Source organism: Myotis nattereri, assembly GCF_964212035.1.
Source record: "Myotis nattereri genome assembly, chromosome: X".
In the NCBI taxonomy this organism is placed as follows: domain Eukaryota; kingdom Metazoa; phylum Chordata; class Mammalia; order Chiroptera; family Vespertilionidae; genus Myotis; species Myotis nattereri.
In genome coordinates, this window is record NC_138078.1 from 87,218,507 (window position 1) to 87,233,883 (window position 15,377).

Genomic DNA, 15,377 nt, shown 5'->3' on the forward strand with positions numbered 1-15,377 from the left:
CAACCCTATGAGATTCGTGCTATTATTAACTCCACATTATGGATGATGAAACAGGCCAAGTAAGGCTGCGAAGCTTGTCCAAGGTTATACAGTAAGTAGTAGATTCGTAATTCAAACCTAGGAATCCTGACTTCATAGACAGAGCTTTTAACCACTGTGCTGTACTGGTGTTTGTGTGTGTCATTTGTGCATGTGTGTGAGTTGCTCTGCTAAGTGCTAATTTCCTTATCTCTGCTTGGGGCATTATTATCCCCTGACTACTTTAGTTCTCTTGTTCTGTTGCCTGTTCAGTTTTTCAGTTTCCACCCTACTTTTCTCTCCAGAAAAAAAAAAATATTCTTCAGTCACTCAGAACCAGAAAATGAATGAATGGATAGCTGGATAGATGTTTGAATAAAAATCCTTCATTGGCCCCAACAGTCCCTGATACCTAACTTCCCCCTCTCCATTTCCTAGCACCAGGTTTTTTTTCAAAGTTTAGCTCCTTTGACTCTCTACTTCCTTACCTTCAATGAACAGCATCAGAATTCTGCCTTAAATAATGCACTGAAACAGATCTATGAGAGTTCCTTCATTGCCTCCTAATTTCATCAGATCCACTCACTTCTCTCTCTATCTGTGTAATAAATTTACCACTGTAGGCCAAGCCAGCATCATCATTGCCTTTAACCATTATGATATACTTTTAGCCTGTTTTCTTGCTTGCAATTTTGCGCTTCTCCAAATCAGGCTCAGCAAAGCTGTCGATGTGACATTTTTAGAATGCATTTTTGTTGTATCTTCATACTATTTATGTGCTTAACGCGTCGGTGATTTGGATGGCACTCAGGCTACAATATGAACTCCTTATCCCAACTTACCACCTCTCCTACTTTTATCTCCTGCTGTTTGCTTTCTTGCTCATTATGCCTCAGCCACGTTGTATTTCTCACTTTTTAAAACTTACCAGCTCTTTCCTGCCTCTAGCCCGGTTATGCACGCTGCTCCCTGATACTCCCACTCCCTGCCTGCCTCTCTCCTGCTTATTCTTCGAGGGAGTCTCAGCTTAAATCTCATTCTCCGGGTGACACCTTCATTTGCCTATCAATCAAAATTAGGTCTCCCTATTAAATTCTCTCACAGCACGGGTTTTCTTTTCCTTTCTAGAAATTATGGTTTTTAATTAAATGTTTATTTGCAAAGTTTTTTAATTTAATGTCTATAAACCCCTACTAGATTGCAATTTCTACAAGTGCAAGTGTCATGTTAATTTTATTCACGTGATATGTACTTAAATGTTTCTTGAATGTATTAGTATGAAGGCAAATTCAAGTGGACTCCTTTCAGGCCTAATTCCTTATCCTTGTGGCCCGGCCCTTCAGCCTCCTTGATTGTAAACTTTTCTTTCTTTGTATTTTCTAACAATAAATACTCTTTCTTGATTTTATTTATATAACCCTTGGCAGTGCCCTGTAGAGTTTTCATTTTTATATATTTTCCTGGGTGATAAAAACAGAATCTCATGAGTTACGAATATGCCAGAAGTGAGCTTACTCCTGCCAGATTCATAAAATCATTATCAAACAAACAAACAAAAACAAATAAAATTGGTAACACTGGGGGGAATCTGGTTTTGACTTTTTGAAAGAAATAAACATATCTGAGACAGGGACAGGGCTGCTAAGCTTTCTCTAAACTTTTTAGGATTTTCTTAGCGGCCACATCATTGGTTTTCTTGTATTCACATGTATAAAGTTAAAAAGAAACCCCCAGAAAAGAGACAAAGAAAAAAGAAACAAAACAACCTAGGGACCTTTCCTCTGTCTAGAGGTAGACCTCCTGGTAAGAGGGCTATGCTAGTTCCCACACCTTCTATGATCAATAATTCTTTTCTTTAGGGGGCTAGATTGACTGCATAGCTCCCCACTGGTACATCACTGTAATTGTGCTGTACCTTTACTGGGGGGAAAAGCACAGATCTTTGAAAGCTCTGCCTGTTAGAACCCCCAGCAGGAGCTCTTAGACTCTTCGCAGTGTGTTTGCAGCTCAGCTGTTCTCCAACCTCAGAGCTATGGAAATTCCCACTTGTGTTGCACTGAGGATAGAGACCCATACTGTGTGTCTCTATTAAACTAACACATCTTCTGAGAAAAAGAAGGCAATAATTAGTTCTCTTCGTAATCGGCATTTTGTTTCTCTGACTTCAAAATTACCCACATTTTTTCAATTAAAATATTGTAAAGCTATAATCTAACAAAAAGATGTTAAGATAGCCTTGTGCTTAAAAGCATTTATAACAAAAGCACAGATTATGTGATATTGCTGACAGTGCACTTCATTTTCTTTTTTTCTCTTTCCACACAACTATATGAAGAAGGATGAGTGGGTTTGTGCCTATAGATGGAAGTGCAACTATAAAGTCTCTGTGCTTTTTAATTTTTTTAAGCCCCATAAGAGCTTATGAGCTCTATTCAAGATAGCTTAACCAGGTGAAAAGGAAATTCTTAAAAGCTTTCTTTTCCTCCTGCATATCATCAAAGGCAATTATTTCGGATGGAAAATTGTAGCTCCTCTGTTCCACTAATATTAAATCATTATTCAGGTTTGCATATTCATTGGGAAAATCACGTTTTTCTTTATTTTATCTGCATGCATTCAGAGTGTTCAGCATTTTGATATGTAATGCCTTGATTGTTTCTATTTTCATTCTTTCTGTCAATGTGAATGCTTGCTCTTACTTCTAGATGTGCATTCATTTTATCTGAGAAAAAGCTGGTTTAATAACTTTGAGATCAGGCGAAGAAAACTCGCCATGATTCATTCTCAAATCCATGCATTTATATTCTTGTTCATGTCATTAATTTCTCATAATAATCCATTTGTGACAGGATTAGCTTATTTCCATCAGCTTTTGCAATAAAAATAAAGTTAAAAAACATCTGAAAACTGAATATTCATATTAAGTCTATGGATGTCAATCAGTTTTGCTATTGATTGCATTTCATTAAATTGAAAAAAAATCAAATATTAACCCCTTCCTCCCTATGGCAGTAAGCCCTAATATGACAGCGTAGCAGCACAGTAGATGTGTGCATGGTTGTTCTTGGCCTCAAACAGCTGTTTTCAGAAGGATATTTTGAAAGTTTTTGCTCAAATTCTTAATATGATTTTTCTGAGTTTACAGTGTCTTTTGGGATAGACATTGTTACTGTGTTCTGTTCCAGATCAGGCAAGTAGATGTTTGTTAATGCATAATTTCCACATATCACTATCTTTGGGGAAAATATTCTTTATCAGCACATCATTATTTTTCTGGTATAGAGTCAGTTTTCAACACTCTATTTTTCCAAAGCCTCATTTTACAGATTAACTATTGCCCTTATCTCACTTGACATGTAATACACAGACATTTGCTGTTGACTCCAGAGAGCAGGCATGTTAGTATTAATTATTTTGTCCAGGCCAGATGCTAGGTATACTGCAGGAAGTGCAGCAAAGAGTAGAAGAAACCCTGCACTCGAGGAGGTATTATTAAAAGAGGGTAAGAAAATTATTGAGCAGAGAATCACAGATGTCCCTGCTTTAATCACAGATGTCTCTGCTTTATTTCCGTACTAACAGGAAGAATTTTGCTTCGTCATTGAGTATGGATCTCACAACTTTTATAGGCAGTTCTGCCTGCTGTATAACTTAAGTCCACCCATCTATGTGACTTCATTTTCATCACCTTTATTATAGTCACTGGTACAAAATTATTTTGTATATTCAATGTGCAGTGGGTCTAATATTTAACTATTTGGGAAAAACACATGTAACAAATGTACATTTGCTACAAATATATCTGTCAATTCTAATGAAGTCTTAACGTTATATTTTGAAGAGGCTAGAAGATCAGTTAGGCTCAGATACGACGGCAGTTGAGGTGTGTCTCTTAGCAGTGTAAAAGCAATAACAGAAATAACCTTAAACATAAGTGACACATGACTGCAGGAGTGGCTTGTAGCCATCTCCTCCCTCCTCACACATGACTTTTATACTTGGTGCCTCTTTACTTTCTCTCTGGATTCTTTTGGTCGTTTGGCAGTAGATCAATATTCAGCAGCTGTATAGGTAGTGAAGTGTATAAAATTCAAATTATATATAAACAAAACTGTGTCCAACTCTTTGGGGAAATAACCCACTTGTAGCGGCTCTCACTAAAGCTGTCAATGCACTTTTTTTTTAATATAGTGCAGATCAGATGAAGAAATGATAGCTGCTTGATGTGATTTGATAGACAAGTACCTCATAACCCAAATAAATCCCTACATAATGCAACACCATGGTCAGCATCCCTCAGCACTTCAAGGGATGAATTATAAAACAAAGTAATGCTGTGAGGGACCACAACTAAAAACAAACATACATTTCAGCTGAGTTTTTTGTTTTATTTACTTATATCACTTAGGCCCACTCAAGTGCCTTTATGAGACATGAGCCTTTTAATAATTGTATCGGTGGCTGGGGATGTTGCTCAGTGCTTTCTGTGATTTCTAACCTTAGTTATACAAGACATTTCCTTACACACCTAAATCCTTTAATGGAGATTCAACTGTTGTCTATCAGTGACTGTTCATAAAAATTCACACTTATGATTGTATCAAATTCTATTAGTACCATCAGTGTGTGCTGATTTGTTGCTTCTGTTAAGAGATGCACCCACCATAGTTTCACCTCCTTCATAGGGTCTTGATTTTATAATAACACAGTTTCAATGGTAACATTTCTAATAGAAAGTATATGTTTCAACTGGATAAAGGGAGCAGAGCACAATATTTGCAGTGTATTCAATACGTAATGAGCGCTGTTCTTCACCAAGCCTGAAAACACGCATTCCTTATTTATTTCTCCAGCCATTTTGAATACTTACTAATAGTGTCTCTGCCTCTAATCTCTGTTCCATCTGCTCATGCATACTGTTCCCAATATGGCTTAGGAGGCAGTGTGGTGTAGTGGTTGAGAGTCTGGGTTCTGTGGCTTAACTGCCTCAGTTCAATTATCGTGCTCCTCAGCATGTGATTTGACATTGTGCAAGTTACTTAGTATTTCTGTGCCTTACTTTCCTCATCTTTAGAATGAAGCTAATGCTAATCATCTTTTCCTAGTGTTGTTTTCAGAATCAAGTAACTACATATATAGAGAGTATGTATAACAAATATATAACATATATAACATATATATAACATATCTATGTATATAAAAGCCTAAGCAACCAAACGACCAATCGACTGGTTGCTATGATGCGCACTGACCACTAGGGGGCAGATGTTCAACGCAGGAGCTGCCCCCTGGTGGTCAGTGTGCTCCCATAGCTAACCTCCCGCTGTAGGCTGACCTCCCGTGGCCCCTCCCCTTGGACAGCCAGCCCCGATGGACCCAATCAGAACCTCCCCCTGGCCAACGTCCAGTAGCCCCAATCAGCCCCCATCGCCAGCCAGGCCAGGGGACCCAACCTGTGCACGAATTCATGCACCGGGCCTCTAGTATATAATAAAATACTATGTAAAAAAGCATCTTGCACCAAGTAATAAATGTCAATCACTGTTATTATTGTTGGTACTATTATTATTAAAGTCCATTTTTGGTCATATTATTTCAGTTTGAAACAGATCAGATCCATGCTCTTTGGGTTTGTTAGGCCAAGGATTGAAATACAAAGCTCTGAATGAATGGAAGTATGGAAGAAGCCCTGGCTGGTGTGCTCAGTGGTTAGAGTATTGGCCCTTGCATTGAAGGTTCATGGGTTCTATTCCTGGTCAAGGGCATGCGTCTGGGTTGCAGGTTGAATCCCCAGCCCCAGTCAGGGTGTGTGCATGAGGCAACCAATTGATGTGTCTCTCTCACATTAATGTTTCTCCTTTCCTCTTCTCTCTCCTCCCCTCCTCTGCTGTCTCCTCCTCTACCCTCCCCTCTCCACTTCCCTTTCCTTCCCTTCCCTTTCCTTCTCTTCTCTCTCTCTCCCTTCCTCTCTCTCTGGAAATCAATGGAAAAATTATCCTTGGGTGAGGATTAACAACAACAAAAATATGAATGAAGACAAGTGGTATTAGAACTGAAGTAAGACTAAAAATCTATGTCAGCCTCAGGTTTAAATTCCTTGTTGATTAGGGACCAAGGCCCTCCTGCTGAGCTGGGTCCAAACAGCCCTATAAAGCATGGCCAGAAGGGCAGGTAGGTACATGCTGACTAGCACATGGGAAAAGTAGCTCTGACTTTTTTAACCATGAGGTACACTGAAAAACTACTCCCTAAATATCTAAAATGATACAAAACATGCTTCTGTGCTAATGATGGTCAGTTACCAGTGAAAGGAAAGAAAAAATACAGGGGAATTTGGAGGCAGTGGTAGAGGCCTAAGTAAAGGCAGAAAAAAAAAACATGGAAAAATTTAGGGAAATTCCCACAGAAACATGCATAAGGAGATTTACACTTCATATGGAGACATAGACTTTTATGTGGTTATCTTCTCATTTTGTGGCCTTTACATGGACTCTTCAGGTACTTTTGTCTAAATTCTGCCCCTAGTCTTATGCCTCATATATCCTTACCCTATCATAAACCTTTCTCACAACCATTCTTTCTACATCTTCCTTTTGGTCCCAGTTCTCTCTCTCTCTCTCTCTCTCTCTCTCTCTCTCTCTCTCTCTCTCTCTCTCTTGTTTGTTTATTATCCATTTGCATTCCTCTACTGTGAAACCTTCATTAAACATTGTAGTCATAAGAGCTTAAAATTTTCTATTCCTTCAGTGAACATCTTCAGCACTTAATTTCAGTTTACCCACCTAGAGCCATCTGCTAGTTTTATCACTAGCTGTAGTTTTCAAGTGACTGGATTATGAGTTTTAGGCTTTATTGGAACCTTTTTTGAGAAGATGGTATGTCTTATACCCAACATCTGAGCACTAAAGAAACAGTCTGATGATTTATATAATATTACCTTGATCATATAAAAAGGCTAGTGATAAGTGATAAGACCTATATCAGTGTAGTAACAGGCAGATATTCCCAGCATAATTTGATACATGCTATCTAATAAAACAGAAACATGGTAATTAGCATACGTCCACTACCCTTCCCATTGGCTAATCAGGGCGATATGCAAATTAACTGCCAGCCAAGATGGCTGCCGGCAGCCAGGCAGCTTGAAACTAACATGAGGCTTACTTGCTTCAGTGACGGAGGAAACCAATGTTCCCCGCCTGCCTTGCCGACCTCTGAACCTGCAGTTTGAAACATTGTAGCAAATATAGAAGCTAAACCAAACCCCAGAAACCTGCTTTCAGCCAGCCTGGATCTCAGAGCTGGAGTTCATACAGTGTTTCGATTATAGAACCCAAACAAACCAGATACCTGCTTTCAGCAGCAGAGGCCTCAGAGCTGGAGCCAGAGCTAAAGCTGGCCCAGAATAAAAAGAAAAAGAAAAAAAGGAGCAGTTGGGAGCTTCAGTCACCCGCCAGCCTGAAAACAGCCCTCAGCCCCTCACCCAGACTGGCCAGGCACCCCAGTGGGGACCCCCACCCTGAAGGGTGTGTGACCAGCTGCAAATAGCCATCATCCCCTCACCCAGGCTGGCCAGGCACCTCAGTGGGGACCCCCACCCTGATCCAGGACACCCTTCAGGGCAAACCAGCCAGCCCCCACCCATGCACCAGGCCTCTATCCTATATAGTAAAAGGGTAATATGTCTCCCAGCACCAGGATCAGCGGAGCCGCAAGGCCTCCTGGCACCGGGATCAGCGTGACAGGGGTCAGCGCCCAAACCCCCTGATTACCCTGCGGCTATGTGTGTGACAGGGGGTGGGGCCACAACCCCCTGATCGGCCCTGCTCTGTGAGTGATGGTGCGGCGCCCCAACCCCCCCGCCCCACGGGCCCTGCTCTGTGTGTGATGGGGTAGAGCCATAACCTCCCCATTGGCCCTGCCCTGAATGTGACAGTGGTGGCGCCCCAACCCCCTGATCAGCCCTGCTCTGTGGGTGATAGAGGGCCGCGCCCCAACCCCCTGATCCGCCCTGCTCTGTGTGTGACAGGGTACGGAACTCCAACCCCCTGATTGGCCCTGCTCTGGGCATGACAGGGGGTGGTGCCGCAACCTCCCCATCGACCCTGCCTTGAGTGTGACAGGTGGCGGTGCCCCAAGCCCCCAATCGGCCCTACCCTGAGCGTGACTGAGGGTGGCATCACAACCTCCCAATCCTCCCTGCTCTGTGCATGACAGGGGGTGGCGCTCCAACTCCCCAATCAGCCCTGCTCTGAGCCCGACCAGGGGTTGCACCTAGGGATTGGGCCTGCCCTCTGCCACCCAGGAGCAGGCCTAAGTCAGCAGGTCGTTATCTCCTGAGGGGTCCCAGACTGCAAGAGGGCACAGGCTGGGCTGAGGGACCCTCCTCCCCCCTGAGTGCACAAATTTTTGTGCACCGGGCCTCTAGTCCTATATAATCAAACCCTAATATACAAATCAACCGAATGGCAGAACTACCTATGGAATGACTGGTCGCTATAACAAGCACTGACCACCAGGGGGCAGACGTTCAATGTAGGAGCTGCCCCCTGGTGGTCAGTGTGTTCTCACACAGGGAGCACTGCTTAGCCAGAAGTCAGGCTTATGGCTGGTGAGCACAGCGGCAGTGGTAGGAGCCTCTCTCACCTCTGTTGCACGTGGGTGGTAAGGAGTGAGGGGTCCCATACTCCGAGAGCCCCAGACTGAGAGAGGGATGTCTGACTGCCTCTAAGCTGGCTGGCGGACATCCTCTGAGGGGTCCTGGGATGCGAAAGGGTGCAGGCCAAGCTGAGGGACCCCCAGTGCATGGATTTTGTGCACTGGGCCTCTTGTTTTTCTATAAAATCATGAAAGCATATAGGGGGATTGGTAGAAGGCAAAGGTTAATCTTTGGTGAGGCAGACACCATAGTTAACGGGCAAGTTTATTTCAAAGAAGAAAAATGATGGACTATGCCTTGCTTCCATATTAGAGCAGATGTGGCCTATTCAACAGCTCATTTGATGCTTTTGTAGGGTACTTTGTGGTTTAAGGACTTTTTATGTTGCGCATTTTTTTCCTGTTAGCTACAGATATCTTAGTGCCTAAACTGTGGCCAGGAATTTATATTCAAGAAACTAAGCTACATGTGCAGAAAATAAATATAATTAGGATTGTTAATAATTTACTTTCATTGTGTGTGTGCATGTGTATGTTCATGTGCATCTACTTTTCCCTCACCTCTCTCCCAGAATTTATTTGTGAGTGAAAACTAATTAAATGACTTGGAGTTATAGGTAGTTAAAGACTAAAAGAAGTTATTATCATAGGAGCTATACCAAAGGGAATAGAGAATATGCACCAGTACTATGACACAAATAATTAAGACCTAACTGGGAACGTTTTGAAAAAAACCAATATAGAATTCTTAAATAATGTACTGAAAAGTAAGTTCATGTGATTTTACCAAAACATAATTATTTAAAATCAACATTCTGTGAAATAGGTGAAATTCTTTAGACCATATATCAATATTTAATATATTTTTTGAACAGAAATCATAGGTTTAAAAATTATTAAATGCTCTATCAGAGCTAGTCCTCTGATTTCAAACAGCATACTAATAGGTAATTTCTTAGGAAATGTGATTCCACTCATATTTTCTGTCATTATGTACATCTTTTATATGTGACCCAACTATTCACTCAACTCAATTTCATATTTATAAGTTTTCATAGCTCACCTCAAGGACAGATTCTTGGCAGTTTAAATGCTATTGATGACTAATGATTATGCAATTAACATAAAGTTTAGCTTCAGTAATATTATCTTAATGCTCTGAGGATGATTTAATTTGTTTAAAACTGAACAGCTACTTTTTAAACTTTAATACAAATATTCTTTTGGAATGTTTAAACCAAGCAAAAATAATATTTTTTAAACCTAGGGAGAATTCATTTTATGCAAAATTTTACAATATTGTCTATTTAATTATCCCCACTAGAGAGAGAAATAACAGACTATTTCTTATCTTACAGATTAGCTCAGTGAAAATGTTGCGGCCTCGTCTCAATAGCATTCTTTTCAAGCTCACTTTTGAAGAACATGTAAACAACATCAAACCAAGCATCATAGCAGTAACTCTTGCTTGTGAAGAACTGAAGAAAAGTGAAAGCTTTAACAGACTTTTAGAGTTAGTTCTTTTGGTTGGAAACTACATGAACTCAGGCTCAAGAAATGCCCAGTCCTTGGGTTTTAAGATCAACTTCCTTTGTAAGGTAAGATAACATTTTTATTTATTAGACTTTATAATGCTAATTTACAAGTCTCCTCTATGAGGGGTCATTCTGAATAGCAGTAGTAAACAATCCAAAACATGTATGTTTTAAAAAGGGTGAATTTTATGATATGTGAATTATATATCAATTAAAACAGATAAATAGCCCTCGCTGGTTTGGCTCAGTGGATAGAGTGTTGGCCTGCCCACTGAAGGGTCCCAGGTTTGATTCTGGTCTAGGGCACATGCCCGGGTTATGGGCTCAATCCCCACTAGGGGGTGTACAGGAAGCAACCAATCGGTGATTCTCTCTCCTCATTGATGTTTCTATCTCTCCCTCTCCCTTCCTCTCTGAAATCAATAAAAATATAAGAAAACAAAACGAAAAACAGATAATCTGGCCGGTGTTGCTCAGTGGTTGAGCATTGACCTATGAACCAGGAGATCATGGTTCGAATCCCGATCAGGGCTCATGGGGGCTCGATCCCCAGTTGGGGGGCGTGAAGGAAGCAGCTGATTGGTGAATCTTTCTCATCATTGATATTTCTATCTATTTCTCCCTCTCCTCTCCTCTCTGAAATCAATAAATGTGTGTGTGTGTGTATATATATATATATATATATATATATATATATATATATTTTAAAACACATAAATAAATTTTCAACTCCATTAAAATCTCAATGACTGTGCAAATTATTTTGTAAACTCTTTCTGATCAAATATTACTAGAGTTTGTAGATCAATAAAATTTGCTTTTGTAATATAGATGAAATCTTGAATTTCAATCTCTTTGTACTTATTTTATGCCTCTCCAAAAAGTATTTGAGGAATGAAATTCAGTGAATAGCCAGAAACATCTTAAATGTGCTTTGCTTATTCTACTCTAAGAAAATAATACTCTTCATGGTTGAATAGTGTTATGTTACTAAGCATATACTGCGTATCTAGTGCATTTACAAAAAGTTTTAAGAAATAAAGTGATAATTGTCTTATTGTTTGGATTGGGCCATTACATTGTATTTTGAGATTTTAATTCTTGTGAAAAGTAAACAAAGAAACAGAAGTGCAAAAGTGATTATGTATGTCCTTTTCTAGGTTAGAGCAAACCACCTTATTCAGAAAAGATCTGTCTGTTATAGAGAAAACTGAACAGACTGAGGTGAAGGCCTGTAGAAAGCTAGAGATGAAAATAAATCTGAAAACAAGCAATCTATCTTTGACATCTCACCGTTCTTTCACCTTTTTTTCCTCTCACATCTGAAAACATTGCAGAATTTTGGTTAGTTCTTGAAGTATATTATAACGAGAATCCTAGATCTAGGAATGGATATAAATTTCTTTTCTATTCATGCATTAAATAGATGTGCATTACATATACATGGACAAGCATTTTAATATGTATCAAAAATGATTTGCTTCTGGTAGTTCTAACTCAGACATAAAGAATAGCATTTGTAGATAATAGGATATATAATGGAATTCTATCTTTTTGCTCCTGATTTATTTTTGAGGGATATAAGGGAAGAAAGAAAGGAAGACACCCAGAATGTTAAATTTGTCAAAAAAAGGTCTTATTCCTGCTTCTTGTGATATTAGGGGACATGTGAAATTATTTTATAATGCCAGAGAGACTAAGGCAGTGCTTCTAGTAAACTGGAATAAATCATAGCCAGATTTTTAGGACAAAAGTAAATATTTAAGGCTTTTTCATTGTATTGCATATCATATATTCATAATAAAATAATCTCTTTCCAAGATGCTACTTGTTTAGAGTACATGCTATATGTACAGTGAGTGAATCTTATAATGTTCTTGGTTGATGATTATAGAAATATTAGAAGTTAAAAAATATCATTGGCGATTTGTATTATATACCTATTTCAAATTTAATTCATATAAAATATTTGAAACAAACTCGTAAAATGTACCTCTTTAAGTGTCTTAATTTCACACTATTCAAATTAATTACATGAACAGATTTTTTTAAGCAAGAATGAATAAGTCATTTATACACAGGAACAAAAGATGATATTAATCTCACAGAAGGATTTTACAGTTGCATCTTATATTTCTGAGAGATGCTTTTTCCTGTCATCTCCCTGTCAAATACAAGCTCTTCCTCACAACGCTGCTCTGACATCTATCACTAGAGGGATGCTCAAAGGATTCAGCACAGAGATTTTTGCCAACTTCAAGTAAAATAAAAAATAATCTTGTGGGAAATACTATCATGTAGTAATAGGTATTCTAAAAGAGAAAGAGGTGAATGTTTTAAAATGCACCCCCTATTTTTCAGTAGGATTTTAATCTTGTCATTAAGAAAGAGAAATATCATATATATGCATGATATCATGATATTCCCATAATGTCTAGGAACGTTCCTTGAATACAAAGGATTCTCAATAGATGTAAATGTGTAAAATGACAGAAATTTACTGAAGTACATAGAAATAGCTTAAGTTTATAATCTGTTCGAAACTGAATTAACTAAGTACCGATGTGTGATTAGCTAGAATTGCTGTTAAATCCCAGTTTTATTATAAAATACTACTTGATTGATTTTTCTTAGTGTTATTTTTTTCTTAAAAAATAGTGTAGGGAACTTTCTTTGTAGAGTACTGATTAGGCTTTAAATATACCATTCAACCACCTAAATTATTCTAATGGTAATTTTCTTTCTCAGTGAATTTAAAACTGCAATTCCACGTTTTTCACAAGAAGCTATAGAGTATGTTAAAATATTCACCTAGCTACAAAGGAGCCAGTTAAACTTATTAGATGTATCTTGTAGTAAAGTCATATTAAAAATTCAGATGGCCACAGTTGGCTCCTGCAATATTCGGGAAGAGGAGGAAAACAGAGGGGTTAACCTAAATGTCAAATATCACTAAAGGGTATCATTACTCTAAGTACTACCCTCACCAGGAAATGTTTTGGTAATTTTCAGTAGTGAATTATCACTTTGTGAGTCACCAAACTAGGGGGCTGAATTGTAATAAAAATCATTTCCATGCAGATGAGGTCCCAGTGTTAGCTTGGCCTATGCTTGCCTGCTGGTTATTAGCATTCTAACCAATAGCAATGTTGCACCAACATTGTTTATGTTTTCAGCTTATAATAACATATAATCTGCATAAAAACAGAACATTTAAAAATACTCAGCACTCCCTAGGCACTAAGCTTTGTGGGTACTATATCAGACAGGGTTCTTTGTTTGCAAGCAACAGAAAGTGACTCTGCCTGATATAAGCAAAAAAAAATAAATAAATAAAAAATAAAGGAATTTAATGGGAGGGTTAAAGGTAGCTCAGTCAGAAACTGAACAAAAGGGGAAGAACTTGGCCTTTAAAAGAACAGAAACTATGGCAGCTTTGAGAATGCAAGGAGCAGGAATTAATCAAAAGTCTTTTCAGGAAGTTGTCTTTTGGGTGTATTAGCTCCAACCATTTTTTTTCCTCCTCTCCCTATGTTTGATTCCAATTCTAATTAGAAAGAGAAACTAATTAGCCTAGTGTACAGAACAAGAACACCCCTTGTCCAAGGGAGGGCAAAGGACCTTGATTGACAGTGCTACCAAGACTATCTGTGATGGAAAATTGGTCATGCCCCAAGGCCGCTGTTAACAAAGATAGGGATATCCAAGGCTGGAGGCAGATGAAGAGATATCAGGCAGGCTTGAACAAAGGCAAAACAAAAGAGCTGGTTGGTGCTCCAGGGGGGTACTAAGGTACAGCAGAGGAGACCTCAAGAAGCTTGTGGCACAGTAGAGTAGCCAGGAAATATACATAGAGAGTACTATGTAACGCCATAGAATACACTGTCAATGAATACAAAAATTAATGGGCAGTGAGATGACTCTGTGATTAGTGGGACTTCAGAGAAGGGAATAATTTTTCTTTTTTTATGAAGAGGATGGAGATAGGCAGTAAGGTAAGTTGGAAGAGAAGGATCTTGAAGAATAGGTAGAATTCGGTTATATGAAGAGAAGCCATACCCTTAAAATACAGGAGAACACTGGGCTCTGAACCTACATTTTTGCTTCCATTTTGCTAATTGCTAGGCAAGAGTTCAAGGCTAAATCACTTTCTCTAACCAAACCTCAGTTTCCTCATCTATAAATAAGGAAATACAGTGACCCTTATTTATTTTGATAGGGATGTTTCACAATCAAATAAAATGAACTTGGTCAGAGTTCTTTGAAAGTTTTTAATATTAAATAAGTGCTGGTAGTTATTTTTAATGATAGTACACAACTAGGAATAATCACGTATTTGAGGATGAATGAGTAAGCCACACTGCCTGGAATATTGGTGGTATGTGTGTATATTGGAAACAAATGATAACATTGGAGGTAGGTTGTGAAAAGAGTTATTTACACTCTGGTTTACATATCTTGCCTCCGTAACTATATAACTATATATATATATATATATATATATATATATATATATATATATATAACTATATATATACATGTATACATATGTGTATATATATATGCATATCCTATCTAATAAAAGAGAAACATGGTAATTAGCGTAAAACCGCTACCCTTCCCATTGGCTAATTGGGCGATATGCAAATTAACTGCCAGCCGAGATGGCGGCCGGCAACCAGGCAGCTTGAAACTAACATGAGGCTTGCTTGCTTCAGTGACGGAGGAAACCAACGTTCCCCGCCTGCCTTGCCGGCCTCTGAACCTGCAGTTTGAAACATTGTAACAAATATAGAAGCTAAACAAAACCCCAGAAACCTGCTTTCAGCCTGCTGGGATCTCAGAGCTGGAGTTATACATTGTTTCGATTATAGAACCCAAACAAACCAGATACCTGCTTACAGCAGCAGAGGCCTCAGAGCTGGAGCCAGAGCTAAAGCTGGCCCAGAATAAAAAAAAAAGAAAAAAAGGAGCAGTTGAGAGCTTCAGCCCTCAGCCCCTCACCCAGACTGGCCAGGCACCCCAGTGGGGACCCCCACCCTGAAGGGTATGTGACCAGCTGCAAACAGCCATCATCCCCTCATCCAGGCTGGCCAGGCAGCCCAGTGGGGACCCCCACCCTGTTCTGGGACACCCTTCAGGGCAAACCAGCCAGCCCCCACCCAT

The 15,377-nt window shown here is 39.2% G+C and overlaps 1 protein-coding gene across 1 annotated transcript in view; it reads left to right on the top strand.

Moving 5' to 3' along the window:
* DIAPH2 (diaphanous related formin 2) overlaps positions 1-15,377 on the top strand; it is a 940,956-nt gene that overhangs the window by 456,113 nt on the left and 469,466 nt on the right. The window contains exon 22 of the mRNA XM_081115447.1: positions 10,035-10,274. Within this exon, the coding sequence (XP_080971573.1) occupies positions 10,035-10,274 (240 nt within the window). The remainder of the gene's footprint in view (positions 1-10,034; positions 10,275-15,377) is intronic.